The following is a 17,313-nucleotide window of genomic DNA, read 5'->3' as shown; positions in this document are numbered from 1 at the left end:
TGCTAGTTCGACACTGTTTACTATGATACACTACATCAACTTACCTCCTCTTACACTTCTCCTCAAAGCCACATACACATTGTACAAGACCCAAACAGTTGTACCCCAAGCCACAGAAAACTGTACATACACTAAGTCCTCAACTTACGAACACATTGGGGACCTTTTATTTTGTGTATAATAGTGATTTAATAATGATATTATACACAATACACAAAATTCTCAATGTATTTGAGTTGATGACTTACTGTACTGGTACAACACTCACCTTTGTATCATCATGTACAAAATTAAGGGATCATGAAAAATAATAAATCTTGTAACTCATTTTGGTCCTTTATTCCATTAAAAAAAAATAATATTTATTATCAAAGGGACCACAGTATGCAAGTATTTCATACAAACGTACAAGAATGATATAACCGAGACAGTATTGTATGTTGTTAAAGTCAACTCTGGCTTTAATAAATTTCGGGAATATGTGAAAAATCTGCTGGATCAACTGGTCGAGGGATAACGGACACACTCCACTAGTTCCATAATTGTCCATTATTGGTACGATCCCCATCAAAATTTCCATCTTTATCCACCACAACCCATCACCTTCTCCATCCCTATTTGTTCATAAATCAAGGCTTTATGTATGGTTTGTGCACAATAAGCCCCCTTATACAGCTCCTCTATAAAGTGTCATTACAAAGTTCAATGCTGAGTACTATGCAGCCTTTTCCATGTGCTAGTCAAGTTTACATGTACAGGTGTTCCTTGACTTACATTGGGGTTGTTCCAACGAACCCATCACGAGTCAAATGTGATGTGCTGAATAAACAAGTCAATAAATAACTTCTGCCACTGAATAAATAAAAAAATAATTACTGTAACTAATCAAATACCAGTATTGAAAGGTAAATAAATAGTACAAGTTAGGAACTTGCTGCCTTCATGCTGGGTAATTAAGTTTCATCTCCAAAGCACTGTTCTTGCATCACTATCAAGTCACAATATCCTAAGTCAAGGAGCACCTTTACTGTACACATCTTTTCAAAGCATTTACACAAACTTGCACCATAATAGGAGCTTTAAAAGGGAGCTGACTAGGTTCAAAAGCTCCAATAAACCCACAGAAATATTGTAGAGTAAACCCTCGACTTTTACACAATTCAGGAGGACCCCAATGTGTTTAACATTCATAACACAAGAAGTCTTCAACTTACGAACATATTATGGTCCTTCTGTGTTGTGTACAATAATTTATAATATTATACACGATAATGATATAACAATGATAAACACAATACAGAAGCTTCTCAACATGTTTGTGAGTCAAGGACTTACAATATTCAGTCTTGTGACCCCCTTGGTTTCCTGCGATTATTTTAGCACTAACAACATACAAAGTGGTAACCCTGGAAGAATCCTTGACCTTCAAGCCCAATACCTCTGTCAGTCAGAGGTGCTAGATCCTAGGAACTGGAGATGCCCTCTCATTCTTTGGATCAGATCTGATTACCTTGCAGTCTGCAGGTCCTGTATGACACCTCTCTCCCATCCCTACAGGTTTAATGTTTTTCCCAAGAATATACACACAACCCCATTCAGCAAAACATAAAAAACACATGCTTTGCTTTGCCTACTAGAAATCCAATGCTTTGCCGACTAGAAGCCCAAACAAAAACATATTCACCTTTTTCTGTGTCGTTAAATGTGGGTTATTCGTACATGTGTATATTACTTGTATGGTCAGTGTATGGCTCAAACAACTGTGTATAGTTCAAGCCTGCCAGGAAGCTGTTTACATACACAGTTTTAAGAGCAGGTACAGCAGGGCCCATCAGGCTAGGAGGGAGTGAATCTGGCAAGCAGCAAATTGAAAGGTGGGACCAGGAGGTATGACCCAACCCCTGCAACTACATATAGGTAAGTACTCTGTACGTATATAAATTATTCTCACCTACCCATTACACAATGAAAACACAAAAACAATGAAAACATCAACTCATTGATATTGAGTGACACAAACTGCAGCATTGTAGACATTGCAGTTTTTAGGCTAGGTAAGGTTTGATGAGGTTTTCCGAAAAGCTTTTCACTTGTTCGACACCTCGAACCTCGTGTTCAAGAAGGGGTAGTTTAATCACGTGGAAATCTTCATACAAATCGGCAATCTGAAATAAATGATACAATTTACATTCAACCTTTTATTTATAGCTAGATATACAAGGTAATATTTATGAAGGGATTCAGGGAAACAGGTTAGCTGGAGGTGGGAAATAAAGTGCTTGCACAATGAAGGATGGGTGAGGATGTTGTGGTTCTGTTGGTGGGAAGTACATTGCCTGCTCTCTGAAGGATGGCTGGTACTGTTGTTGGTAAGTACAGTGCCTGCACTCTGAAGGATAGCTGGTACTGCTCTTGGTAAGTACAGTGCCTGCACTCATCCTTCAGAGTGGCTATGTTGGGAAGTACAGTGCCTGCACTCTGAAGGATGGGAGGGGGATGTTGTGGCTCGGTTGCTGGGATGATGATAATTTTACGATCGTGTACATATTTATTAAAACAACTGGAAGATATAAAGTCCCTGGTTATGCTGAGCATTTTGGACAAACTGTACATAAAACATAAGACTAGGTGAACATAGTATCCCTGAATAACAAACAAAGGCACAATACACAACCCGCACATAGAAGAGAGGAGCTTACAACGACGTTTCGGTCCTACTTGGACCATTTACAAAGTCACACTAACCAGAAGTAGAGCAGGATGGCTATATATAGGCAGGAAGAGGTAGTGGTGATAGTAGTAGTAGTAGTAGTGGGGAACTGGCTCTTTCTCCTTAGTTCCCCACTACCACCACCACCACTACTACTACTACCACCACCACCACTACCTCTTCCTGCCTATATATAGCTGTCCTGCTCCACTTCTGGTTAGTGTGACTTTGTAAATGGTCCAAGTCAGACCGAAATGTCGTCGTAAGCTCCCCTCTTCTATGTGCGGGTTGTGTATAGTATCCCTGTGTAGGTGCTATGTATGTCATGGTAAATGGAACAAGGTAAGCAGAGTGAGGAGGGGTACCTTGGAATATATACCTGTGACTTCTGCAAACAGACATATACAATGTAATGAGGTTCTTTTCTGACAGTGTTTTGCTCATGCATTAGTCTTTTTCAAGTCACAATTCAAAAAAGCCCACTGTGTGTGAGTGGAATGTTGTCCATGAGGTCCAATGTGTGGGCAGAACATTGTCAATGAAGGATCTCGTTACACTGATGTTGTTTTTCACTATTTCTGTAAGGCTGTGACTGGTTCTCACATTTTTGGCCCAAGGCTGTCTACTGGAGGAGCTACAGGAGGGGCCTAAATATACAAAATCCTCTTCTTGTTGTTGCATGTTTTTCTTGGCTTTCAACTGAGTCATTGCTCATTTTAAAGTATTGTATGTACTGTGTATTTATTTTAATTTTTTATCCGTTTTCTTATACCTAAGTGTATTGAGCATTTAATGTATGGTAGTGTAAATATGTTATCAGGCATTTTTGATGCATTCCATAGTTAAAAAATGCTATTTTACACCCAGCAGGTGTAAAATAGCATTCGCAGACCTGGTCTCCAGGTGCACGTACAGCAAAGAGCATCTGTACTAGGCTCACCTGGTCAAGGTACTTGGCTTGGATACGGCATCGAGCAGAGCACATAGAGCACGGCTGTTCACCATCTTTTTGGAATAACAATTGATTGACAACTATGTTGTGTGTGTCAATTCCATATCGTGTGAGCTCTTGAACTAGTCGCTCGGTTTCATACAGGGATAAGAACTCGGCAATGCAAACGCAAACAAACGTTGTCTGGTCCTGAAAAAAGAAGAAAGCAAGGTTAGTCACATATTCAGAGCATATAAAGAGGGTCATTTAAATTACGTTAGCACACTTCAGGTAATGCAGCTACTGAATGAATAACGGTGAATGGTAAATGATATATACATGTATATATATATGTATATATAAACAAACTGCAGCAGGCCAGGACTCGACCCTGCCTCCAGAGACAGCACAAGCATGCATCACCTTACCACTATGCCACTGCATTGTGCTGTCTCTGGAGGCAGTACAAGGTTCACAGGGTCGAGTCCTGGCCTGCTGCAGTTTGGTAAATGAATGGAGACGAATGGTATTTGGGACCTGACGAGCTGTTGGAGTGTGAACAAGGTAATATTTAGCGAAGGGATTCAGGGAAACCGGTTATTTTTATATAGCCGGACTTGAGTCCTGGAAATGGGAAGTACATGTACAATGCCTGCACTTTAAAGGAGGGGTTCGGGATATTGGCAGTTTTGAGGGATATGCTGTGTATCTTATACGTATATGCTTCTAAACTGTTGTGTTCTGAGCACCTCTGCATAAACAGTGATTATGTGTGAGTGAGATGAAAGTGTTGAATGATGATGAAAGTATTTTCTTTTTGGGAATTTTTTTTTCTTTCTTTTTGGGTCACCCTGCCTCAGTGGGAGACAGCTGACTTGTTAAAAATATATATATATATATATATATATATATATATATATATATATATATATATATATATATATATATATATATACATATATGCATGTACGTAATTTATTTAACACGCTGGTCATCTCTCACTGAAAAAAGAAGAAACACTTTCACCATCAATCATTCCATCACCATCTCATCAGAGCTGTATATATAGAGACATATACACGTTTCAAGAGGGTGTTTCTATTAGGCCGTGTGGTTAACGTTTAAGGAAATAAATGAATTTCGGTTTGTACACGTACCGGGTTTTTGAACTGCTCGTTGACTTTCTGTATGACTGGTAGGATGCCCTCTAGTTTACCAGACACCTCGTCAGCATTGAATTCCTGCATGCCAAGAAGACCAGCAACCTGAAATGCTTCACTCAATTAATTATAATCAGTGGTGCTACCTTTACAGATGGTTCCACCTACGATATTTCAACTTCATGATGGTGTGATAGCATCATCGTCAACATATCGTACAGTACTGAAAATTTATCGATATAAACTTGTATTCATTTATAAACCCCTCAATACAGTAAGTTCTCAACTTTTGAGCACATTGAGAATACTCTGTATTATTTGTATCATCGTTATTGTGTGTATTTATTATTGTGTGTTTTATTTTTAATAACACATTGGCTGTTTCCCACCACGGTAGGGTGGCCCAAAAAAGAAAAACTTTCATCATTATTCACTCCATCACTGTCTTGCCAGAGGCGTGCTTACACTACAGTTATAAAACTGCAACATTAACACCCCTCCTTCAGTGTGTGGACACTGTACTTCCCATCTCCAGGACTCAAGTCCAGCCTGTCGGTGTATCACCATTATTATACACAATACAGGTCCCCCAACATGTTCATAAGTTGAAGATTTCCTGTATTATGTTTATACACACTCAGGACCTACCTACCTCCAGGTAGGTAGGGAGGTCCCCAATGTGTTTGTAAGTTGACGACTTCTTGCATTTTGTTAGCACACTTCTGAAAAGATGGTGAATGTGCTTTCATCTTTGGGTGCCCCTGCCTGGGTGGGAGACAGCCACTGAGTTCGAAGAGGACAAGTCATTCCCTGAATGAAACTGCTTGGATTTCCTACTGTATTTCTGCAACACTGCAAGCTCCTTATGATGTGTTGCTTGCAACATGAAAGGCCTAGAGCTAGAAAGAATATTTTGTAAGCACAAGAATGTAAGCAAGTTACCTGGTTTACGAATGGACTAATTTGATTCTTGAGTCGTAATAACTTCCCTAATGACTTCTCAATCACTTGAGGAAATGACAGTAGACGCAGTGTGTGTCCAGTCGGAGCAGTGTCAAAGACCACAACACTGAAGTTCATACCCTGAACCAGCCTGAAACACAATCAACATTTTAGGACATAATTCAATATACAGGAAGTCCCTAACTTCCGAACACATTGGGGACCTTCTGTATTGTGTATAACACACAGTAATGATATAATAATATAGTATACAATACATTAGATTCTCAACATGTTTGTTGAGGACTTGCTGTACTATTCTTCCTCTGTAAGTCATCAGTGTTGTAAGAGGTGACTAAAATAACAGGAGCAAGGTGCTAGTAACTCCTCCTGTATAAATTACTGAATGTAAAAAGAGGAAAAACTTTTGTTTATCGGGTCACTGCCTTGGTGGGAGACAAACGGTGTGTTGAAATTTTTTTTGTCGTTTTTCTCACTCCTGAGTCAGAAAGTTCACTTGTCAGAGTGCAAAAAATTACGGTGGAACCTCGGTACTTGAACAATTCAGTATTCAAACGCTTTGTTCGGTACTCTACCAAATAAACACGACCTGCCAGAACTTCACTGTAAGTTATTTTGCACTTCTTTGCATTTTTTGACATTTTTTATATTGTATAAATAAGATCCATAGTGACTTAAGAGGGTTAGTGATAATAGCCAACCAAAAAGAAAATTGGGAAAAATTCATTCTGCACTTAAACAGCCTTCTGGAACCAATTAAGTTTGAGTGTTGAGGTTCCACTGTACTGTTATTTTCTGGCATAAAAGGCATCTCCCCCCCCCCCCCCCACAGAAAGTCTTGAAAAATCAGCCTGTGCCTTATATGCCCAAGGCCAGGGTCAAGGGCAGTGTTTGGGTTATGCTTTAGCATAAAGCAAGAGGGTAAATAGCCCTTGAATATGATTACTGATTTACTGGTAGGATACTTCTGTCGTGCACTTTATATGATGGAAAATATGGTAACAGTTTCCATTTGACACTCCTTTGGCAAGATGGTAGTACAGGGGAGGGCCCCACTTATACAAAATTACATCGCTCACATACCTAAAGTCAGTTTTATATGTTGGTCAGCAGGCCATCAGCAGCAACAGCCTGGTTGACTAGGCAAATGCCAGACAAACCTGGCTCTTGGCTAGGCTCTGGGAGTACAGTAAGTCCCAACTTACAAACATATACAACATTTTCTGTATGTGTATATCGTTATTATACACAATACAGAAGGTCCCCAACATGTGCATAAGTTGAAGACATCCTGTATTATGAATATTATACATAATTCAGAAGGTCCCCGATGTGTTTGTAAGTCAAGGACTTGCTGTACAAAGATTCTTGCAACTCATCAAAGGTATAACGTTACAGAATACTTAAGTTATAAAGATTAAATAGAATAGAGTATACTTCATAAAAGCTGGGCACAAACTTACTTCATAACTTCTGCATAGCTCATAGCTTCATCTATACCCGGGAAGGCCCCCAGTACCTCCTGCATGATGTCTCGACCCATGCGCATGGCATCGGATGCTCCTTCAAAATATTCGTCTGGAAGTTCTCCATACCCAATATTTGGGTCAATTTCCTGCAATACATAAAAATGACACAAACGTATGGGATCCAGAGTACAATATACAAACATGGGATGAAAACAGTTTCAAAACTGAAAAGCTGCCATTTTTACAACACTGGCTGGTGAAACGTTTCCTCGATAAAGATTCCCAAATGCTACACAAGTGTTTTATTCTTCAATACACAAATAACTCGCACACAGAAGAAAAAAATTCATGACAGCGTTTCAGTCTGACTTGGACCCTTAAGAACTAGACATAGGTTAATGTAAGCATTCTTAAATGTACCAAAAGAGAGCTAAATGAACAATGGTACAATTTTAAAAGTATATATTAATACATTTGTACTTCAATGTGATTCAGTGATCTTCAGTTAAGTAGGATTTATTAAGCCTTGTTATGAACATAGTGACTTTTAAACAGACATTGCTGGCAAGTCTCCCCGTACAATAACCGTCAAACCTTACCATGGCATATAGGTTGTCAAACCCTTTGACTTTAATAGGAACCTTGGAGAACTTTTGGTCAAAGGCGTCGGAGATGTTGTGAGCAGGATCCGTAGAGATGATGAGGACCGACTCCCGGATTTTGGCTAACTGCACTGCCAGACTACAGCTGTAATTATTATTAACATTATTAAAAAAAGGAAACGGAGGAAGTCGTCGACTCTAAGGTAACGTTTTATGACGAGAACTCGTAACGCCCCCAATAATAACAATTATGATAACCCGTCAATTAATAATAACATCAACAGTAAACATGATAAGAATTATATCTCATTATTTTTTTTTTCAACAAGTCGGCCGTCTCCCACCGAGGCAGAGTGACCCAAAAAAAGAAAATCCCCAAAAAGAAAATACTTTCATCATCATTCAACACTTTCACCTCGCACATTATCACTGTTTTTGCAGAGGTGCTCAGAATACAACAGTTTAGAAGCATATACTTATAAAGATACACACCATATGTTGTGATATTATTATTATATTTAATTTTATTATATTTTAATCATTACTTTTAGTAAAATCATTATTTATAATTATTATTATGATCATTACTATATTAGAAATATTTTATTATAATTTTTATATAATCATTATCACTTTATCATCAATACTATTATTTTATAATCAAGGTAAGCACAACACCCATGTGGGCCTAAGTGCCAGTGTTAGTCAATAAAGCCTTTGATCTGAGGAACGGGAGGGGCTCCAACTCCTCAACTCAAGATCCCTAACATAAAAAGCCCAGCAATAAGCCCAACATTACAATAATAATTAACATACCTGGTAGTGGTCTTACCAACATAATTATAATTATTATTATTATTATTATAATGTTGGTAAGACCACTACAAGGTATGTTATTATTATTATTATTATTGTAATGTTGGTGAGACCACTACCAGGTACGTTATTATTATTATTGTAATGTTGGTAAGACCACTACCAGGTATGTTATTATTATTATTATTATTATTATTATTATTATTATTATTATAAATGTACCTGATAGTGGTCTTACCAACATTACAATAATAATAATAATAACGTAAGACACATATGCAACAGTTAGGCAACTTTATTCCGAAACGTTTTGCCTACACAGAAGGCTTCTTCAGTCGAATACAGAAAGTAGGCAGGAAGACGATGTAATCAGTCCATCAATCTTGAAGTCGTAGAATTTGAGGTTGTCAGTCCCTCAGCCTGGAGAAGTTCAGTTCCATAGTCAGGAACTATCTGAAGATCAAGCGACAGTGCGGAGACTTAAATACTGATTACATCGTCTTCCTGCCTACTTTCTGTATTCGACTGAAGAAGCCTACTGTGTAGGCGAAACGTTACGGAATAAAGTTGCCTAACTGTTGCATACATGTTTTACCTAACAACCTGTTGGTATTGTATACCATTTTGATGTTCAATAATAATAACGTACCTGGTAGTAGTCTTACCATCATTACATTAATAATAATAATAATAATAATAATAACGTACCTGGTAGTAGTCTTACCATCATTACATTAATAATAATAATAATAATAACGTACCTGGTAGTGGTCTTACCAACACCTCCTTTACCTCCCACAATAATAATAATAATAATAATAATAATAATAATAATAATAACGTACCTGGTAGTGGTCTTACCAACACCTCCTTTACCTCCCACAATAATAATAATAATAATAACGTACCTGGTAGTGGTCTTACCAACACCTCCTTTACCTCCCACAATAATAATAATAATAATAATAATAATAATAACGTACCTGGTAGTGGTCTTACCAACACCTCCTTTACCTCCCACAATAATAATAATAATAATAATAACGTACCTGGTAGTGGTCTTACCAACACCTCCTTTACCTCCCACAATAATAATAATAATAATAATAATAACGTACCTGGTAGTGGTCTTACCAACACCTCCTTTACCTCCCACAATAATAATAATAATAATAATAATAATAATAATAACATACCTGGTAGTGGTCTTACCAACACCTCCTTTACCTCCCACAATAATAATAATAATAATAATAATAATAACGTACCTGGTAGTGGTCTTACCAACACCTCCTTTACCTCCCACAATAATAATAATAATAATAATAATAATAACGTACCTGGTAGTGGTCTTACCAACACCTCCTTTACCTCCCACAATAATAATAATAATAATAATAATAATAATAATAATAATAATAATAATAACGTACCTGGTAGTGGTCTTACCAACACCTCCTTTACCTCCCACAATAATAATAATAATAATAATAATAATAACGTACCTGGTAGTGGTCTTACCAACACCTCCTTTACCTCCCACAATAATAATAATAATAATAATAATAATAATAATAATAACGTACCTGGTAGTGGTCTTACCAACACCTCCTTTACCTCCCACAATAATAATAATAATAATAATAATAATAATAATAATAATAATAATAATAATAATAATAATAATAATAACGTACCTGGTAGTGGTCTTACCAACACCTCCTTTACCTCCCACAATAATAATAATAATAATAATAATAATTAATAATAATAATAATAATAATAATAACGTACCTGGTAGTGGTCTTACCAACACCTCCTTTACCTCCCACAATAATAATAATAATAATAATAATAATAATAATAATAATAATAATAATAATAATAATAACGTACCTGGTAGTGGTCTTACCAACACCTCCTTTACCTCCCACAATAATAATAATAATAATAATAATAATAACGTACCTGGTAGTGGTCTTACCAACACCTCCTTTACCTCCCACAATAATAATAATAATAATAATAATAACGTACCTGGTAGTGGTCTTACCAACACCTCCTTTACCTCCCACAATAATAATAATAATAATAATAATAATAATAATAATAACGTACCTGGTAGTGGTCTTACCAACACCTCCTTTACCTCCCACAATAATAATAATAATAATAATAATAATAATAATAATAATAATAACGTACCTGGTAGTGGTCTTACCAACACCTCCTTTACCTCCCACAAACACCCATTTTAAGGTGTGTTGCTCCACTATATTGTTGAGTGAAGGTTGTAATGGTTGGAGGTGCACTTGTTCACTCATGTTTGTAGGTCACAACACACACACTAACACCACAATATAATGTTAAATATCACACTAACACCACAATATAATGTTAAATATGACACTAACAACTCTCTCCTCCCTCACTCATCTCATCAACACTACCTACCTAACTTTATTTACATTATTTTAGTAACTAGACTAACAACAAATTTGGCAAATTAATTACTAAATTTTATCTAACAATAATAATATTATTAGTAAAATAATATTAAAACTTATTTATAAGTAATATTTGACTTATTGTAACTACGACCCTATGAATATTTATTTTATTAAATCAGGTTTAAAATATTTTTTCCGTAAAAATATACAAATTTTGGTTAACAGAATAACTTTAGCATCATAATAAAACACATGAACAACAAAATTTTATCTGACAATAATAATACTATTATTAAAATAATAATTTATAAGTATTATATGACTTACTGTGAAACAAATACGAACCTAAGAATATTTACATTATATCAACATTAAATTAATTTTTATCAGATACGTAGTTTGCCAATTTTCGTTAATAATAATCAAATATTAAAATACTGTAATGACAGAAAAATATAATAATTAATATTTGTTGCATTGTATGATAAATAGGAGCCTAACAGTATTTACATAATTAAATCGTTCAAAATATTTTTTTTCTATAAAAATATACAAATTTTGGTTAAAATAATTTTAACATCACAGTGAAACATGAGAATAAACAAGAACAATACATGAATAACACTTGGAACATATACAAGTTATATGCAGCTCTGTATAGCCCTTGTGGTTTAGCGCTTCTTTTTGATTATAATAATAAAAGTTAATTGACAAGAGAATTTTAGTTGGTGTAGGTTTGCCAGGACGGGTCCTGACCCGGGTCTTCTCCATGTGACCCAACAGTGACTCCCGAAAATGTGGTGGAGATTGTACACGTCATGTACCGTTTACTGTCCTATGGTCGGTGCAGTCCTATGGTCGGGGCAGTCCTATGGTTGGGGCAGTCCTATGGTCGGGGCAGTCCTATGGTTGGGGCAGTCCTATGGTAGGGGCAGTCCTATGGTCGGGGCAGTCCTATGGTCGGGGCAGTCCTATGGTAGGGGCAGTCCTATGGTTGGGGCAGTCCTATGGTCGGGGCAGTCCTATGGTTGGGGCAGTCCTATGGTCGGGGCAGTCCTATGGTCGGGGCAGTCCTATGGTTGGGGCAGTCCTATGGTCGGGGCAGTAGTATGGTAGGGGCAGTCCTATGGTAGGGGCAGTCCTATGGTCGGGGCAGTCCTATGGTCGGGGCAGTCCTATGGTCGGGGCAGTCCTATGGTAGGGGCAGTCCTATGGTTGGGGCAGTCCTATGGTCGGGGCAGTAGTATGGTAGGGGCAGCCCTATGGTCGGGGCAGTAGTATGGTAGGGGCAGTCCTATGGTCGGGGCAGTCCTATGGTAGGGGCAGTCCTATGGTAGGGGCAGTCCTATGGTAGGGGCAGTCCTATGGTCGGGGTAGCCTTGTGGTAGGGGCAGTCCTATGGTTGGGGTAGCCTTGTGGTAGGGGCAGTCCTATGGTTGGGGTAGCCCTGTGGTAGGGGCAGTCCTATGGTTGGGGTAGTCCTATGGTCAGGGCAGTAGTATGGTAGGGGCAGTCCTATGGTCGGGGCAGTCCTATGGTAGGGGCAGTCCTATGGTTGGGGTAGCCCTGTGGTAGGGGCAGTCCTATGGTAGGGGCAGTCCTATGGTAGGGGCAGTCCTATGGTTGGGGCAGTCCTATGGTCGGGGCAGTAGTATGGTAGGGGCAGTCCTATGGTAGGGGCAGTCCTATGGTCGGGGCAGTCCTATGGTCGGGGCAGTCCTATGGTAGGGGCAGTCCTATGGTAGGGGCAGTCCTATGGTAGGGGCAGTCCTATGGTAGGGGCAGTCCTACGGTCAGGGCAGTCCTATGGTCGGGGCAGTCCTATGGTCAGGGCAGTCCTATGGTTGGGGCAGTCTTATGGTCGGGGCAGTCTTATAGTCGGGGCAGTCCTATGGTCGGGGCAGTCCTATGGTCGGGGCAGTCCTATGGTCAGGGCAGTCCTATGGTCGGGGCAGTCCTATGGTAGGGGCAGTCCTATGGTAGGGGCAGTCCTATGGTCGGGGCAGTCCTATGGTCGGGGCAGTCCTATGGTTGGGGCAGTCCTACGGTTGGGCAGTCCTACGGTCGGGGCAGTCTTATGGCCGGGGCAGTCCTATGGCAGGGGCAGTCCTATGGTCAGGGCAGTCCTATGGTAGGGGCAGTCCTATGGTAGAGGCAGTCCTATGGTTGGGGTAGCCCTGTGGTAGGGGCAGTCCTATGGTCGTTGTAGCCCTATGATAGTACCACTAGTAAGGTGTACTAGTATCATCTAGTAGTGATAGTACTACTAGTAAGGTGTACTAGTACCATCTAGTAGTGACAGTACTACTAGTAAGGTGTACTAATACCGTCTAGTAGTGATACTAGTAAGGTGTACTAGTATCATCTAGTAGTGATACTAGTAAGGTGTACTAGTGCCATCTAGTAGTGATACTAGTAAGGTGTACTAGCGCCATCTAGTAGTGATACTAGTAAGGTGTACTAGTACCATCTAGTGATAGTACTACTAGTAAGGTGTACTAGTACCATCTAGTGGTGATAGTACTACTAGTAAGGTGTACTAGTACCATCTAGTGGTGATAGTACTACTAGTAAGGTGTACTAGTACCATCTAGTGGTGATAGTACTACTAGTAAGGTGTACTAGTACCATCTAGTGGTGATAGTACTACTAGTAAGGTGTACTAGTACCATCTAGTGGTGACAGTACTAGTACCATCTAGTGGTGATAGTACTAGTACCATCTAGTGGTGATAGTACTACTAGTAAGGTGTACTAGTATCATCTAGTAGTGATAGTACTACTAGTAAGGTGTACTAGTATCATCTAGTGGTGATAGTACTACTAGTAAGGTGTACTAGTACCATCTAGTGGTGATAATACTACTAGTAAGGTGTACTAGTACCATCTAGTGGTGATAATACTACTAGTAAGGTGTACTAGTACCATCTAGTGGTGATAATACTACTAGTAAGGTGTACTAGTACCATCTAGTGGTCAGCCCTCCTGGCCCTATATCACTCTCTTATTTACCCCTATCTCACCTATGGAATTTGTGCATGGGGCTCAACAACAAGTAACCATCACAGACCACTAATTACCCAACAAAAGGCTGCAGTTAGAATGATAACAAATTCTCACTATAGGCAGCACACTCCACCAATATTCAATACACTAAACCTACTCACCATACAAAACATCCATACTTATTACTGCACCTATTACATACATAGAACACTTAACTCTGATATTAAACCCTCCCCTCAAACATCTCCTTGCCAACCTCAACAGAACACATGACCATAACACAAGGCACAGATCACTCTTTGATGTTCCTCGTGTCCATCTCACACTATGCAAAAACTCAATGCACATAAAAGGCCCTAAAATCTGGAATTCATTACCTGTAAATATAAAAGAAACACTACCTGTTTATAAATTCAAGTCTCTTCTCAAAGATTACTTACTCACCCAAAACCAAATAAATACTGAATAACTGAACCTTATAAATTGTATATCTTAAATGTTTCTCACAATTATATCACATAAATGTTAAACCTAAAACCCAATCTAACTATTATTTTTTAAATACACTACCTAACAGAATACTCCATTCTACTGAATGTACAACAATGCATACAACCATATGACCTGTCTTTGTAATACTCACTTGTGCTTTATAGTAATCTGTTTACATTAAAGTTTTATCACTGATGTCATCATTGCTTAGTTAATCTTAAGTTAATTTTAAGCCAGCCCGTAATGCTATGCATAGTATAAGTGGCTTTGGCATGCTGCTCTTATCTGTATTTTTTGTACCTCTGTATGTGTGCTCAAATTTTTAAATAAATAAATAAATAAATAAATAATACTACTAGTAAGGTGTACTAGTACCATCTAGTGGTGATAATACTACTAGTAAGGTGTACTAGTACCATCTAGTGATAATACTACTAGTAAGGTGTACTAGTACCATCTAGTGGTGATAATACTACTAGTAAGGTGTACTAGTGCTGTCAGCATAGTTGCTGATCCTTCTTTACATGTGTCGTATGCATAGATTAGATGAGCATTATAAGTGGCTTTGGTATGCTGCTCTTACCTGTATTTTTGTACCTCTGTATGTATGCTTAAATTACTAAATAAATAAAATAAATAAATAAATAGTACCATCCATGTGTTTATATAGAAGATCCCTTAGGCCTGTGACTGTATGACGTCACGGGATGCTGCGAGCGAGCGGGACAGGCTACCTAGGCCTCAGACGACGCATAGGCATCATAGAAGGCAGGACAATATACAGTGTTACCATTCAAAAAGTGAGTTTACCTTATCCATCAATCTCCTACCGAACCCCCACACGACAATTTGGTGGCAGTGGTGTGGGCGTAAAATTGATAATTACGCCGATGTACGGAGATTTCTTTCGATCAGCAAGACGGCCATTTCGTGTCGCCAGTAGGCCGACCTAACCAAGCTACTCTCTCAAGCGTCTACCAGCCTCTACAATATTCACTGGTCAGTCTCTTTGTATTAGTGTTTATCTGCTTATTTGCATAACTCCCGAGGGGTTGACCCGAGTTTGCAAAATAAGCCAGCAACCAGTCTGGTGAGGGAGTCGGTCCAGCCTAGCCTACTCCATCCAGCTTTGCCTGCCAAGCCAGCTTTCCACCCCTGCAGTGCTCATCGTTAGAAGTTATCAAGCTATTCTGTGTGAAGGGTTAAAATAAGCCAGCCTTCAACTAACCCAGGTGACTAACCCAAGTGACTAAACCAGTACTCAAGCAAACCACGTGGGTACAGTCTTCTCATCGGTTTATGCTTCAAGTTCTAGCCATTCTGAGTGCTTTTTCATCCCTGTGGTGTTGTGGTAATTCGTGGGTTTGTTTTTAAGCCAGTCGGCTTAGAAATATTTTCGCGCCAGTGTGGTTGTCCTCAGTGAGGCTTACGCCGTTCATCCCATAGGCCCAGTTACCACGCGGTCTCGGCCTTAGCCCTGTTTCAGCCCACACACCCAACCACCCAACACCGGCCTTAGCCCTGTTTCAGCCCACCCACCCAACACCGGCCTTAGCCCTGTTTCAGCCCACCCACCCAACCACCCCACACCGGCCTTAGCCCTGTTTCAGCCCACCCACCCAACCACCCCACACCGGCCCCAGCCGCCTCACCCAACCATTAACCCACTCGCCCAACCTCTACCATTATTTTGGTACACTACTACGGGTTCCAGCACCAAGGACCACAAAGGGGGTCAAGAGCTAGAGTGTTAAAAGCCTCCTGTGTGAGTTCATCGTGGATGTAATCGTAATTCTACGATCACGTGTGCAGAGGACCGCAGCAAGACCGGTGGCCTGGTGGTTAAGCTCCCGCTTCACACACGGAGGGCCCGGGTTCGATTCCCGGCGGGTGGAAACATTTGACACGTTTCCTTACACCTGTTGTCCTGTTCACCTAGCAGCAAATAGGTACCTGGGTGTTAGTCGACTGGTGTGGGTCGCATCCTGGGGGACAAGATTAAGGACCCCAATGGAAATAAGTTAGACAGTCCTCGATGACGCACTGACTTTCTTGGGTTATCCTGGGTGGCTAACCCTCCGGGGTTAAAAATCCGAACGAAATCTTATCTTATCTTATCTTACCACATGAACAATCCTCCACCTTCCACCATCTACCTCATTCTTCACCAGGTTTTACAGCGATAATATTTTTCATAGAGACATTTGCGAGTGTTCAGACATTTCTTTTTTGTGTTTCCAGTGATTTTTCTTAGTGACATTAAGTGACTTGATTAGACTCGGTGTTTATTATATACTAATTGCAATATTCTTTTTTTTTCTCTTAATTCAGTGTTAATTTCTGTGCATTATCTCATGTCTGTTAAGATTAAGATTTCGTTAGGATTTTTAACCCCGGAGGGTTAGCCACCCAGGATAACCCAAGAAAGTCAGTGCGTCATCGAGGACTGTCTAACTTATTTCCATTGGGGTCCTTAATCTTGTCCCCCAGGATGCGACCCACACCAGTCGACTAACACCCAGGTACCTATTTGCTGCTAGGTGAACAGGACAATAGGTGTAAGGAAACGTGTCGGAATTTCCACCCGCCGGGAATCGAACCCGGGCCCTCCGTGTGTGAAGCGGGAGCTTTAGCCACCTTAGTGTTTTTCCTTTATTGTATGTGCAACATATAAGCAGTATGGTGTGGGTGGCATCCTGGGATAAGATAAGATAA

At 39.5% G+C, this 17,313-nt stretch overlaps 1 protein-coding gene across 2 annotated transcripts; it reads right to left on the bottom strand.

The window, feature by feature from the left end:
• Positions 1–323: 323 nt before the first annotated feature.
• On the bottom strand, positions 324–11,120 carry LOC128705012 (ATPase ASNA1 homolog). Of its 2 annotated transcripts, XM_053800245.2 has the most exons (8): positions 11,057–11,120; positions 10,857–11,025; positions 7,833–7,980; positions 7,228–7,379; positions 5,744–5,894; positions 4,799–4,906; positions 3,651–3,851; positions 324–2,165 (listed from the first exon to the last, which is right to left on the bottom strand). In XM_053800245.2, exons 2-8 carry the CDS (start codon positions 10,973–10,975, stop codon positions 2,046–2,048), a joined length of 999 nt encoding a protein of 332 aa, XP_053656220.1. In that variant the 5' UTR covers positions 10,976–11,025; positions 11,057–11,120; the 3' UTR covers positions 324–2,045. The 2 variants fall into 2 exon arrangements, with proteins under 2 accessions (XP_053656220.1, XP_053656219.1); XM_053800244.2 differs by having other exon boundaries at positions 10,857–11,111.
• Positions 11,121–17,313: the final 6,193 nt, after the last annotated feature.

The sequence above is a fragment of the Cherax quadricarinatus genome, chromosome 97, assembly GCF_038502225.1.
Source record: "Cherax quadricarinatus isolate ZL_2023a chromosome 97, ASM3850222v1, whole genome shotgun sequence".
NCBI lineage: Eukaryota > Metazoa > Arthropoda > Malacostraca > Decapoda > Parastacidae > Cherax > Cherax quadricarinatus.
This window is presented reverse-complemented; position numbering and strand designations above follow the sequence as displayed.

Bases quoted from the DNA above. Each gene is read 5' to 3' on its own strand.
- LOC128705012 (XM_053800245.2), bottom strand. From the start codon at position 10,975: ATGAGTGAACAAGTGCACCTCCAACCATTACAACCTTCACTCAACAAT. The intron at 7,981-10,856 runs GTACGTTATTAT...TAATAATTACAG, and splicing joins GTTGGTAAGACCACTACCAG to CTGTAGTCTGGCAGTGCAGT. The intron at 7,380-7,832 runs GTAAGGTTTGAC...TATGTATTGCAG, and splicing joins TTGACAACCTATATGCCATG to GAAATTGACCCAAATATTGG.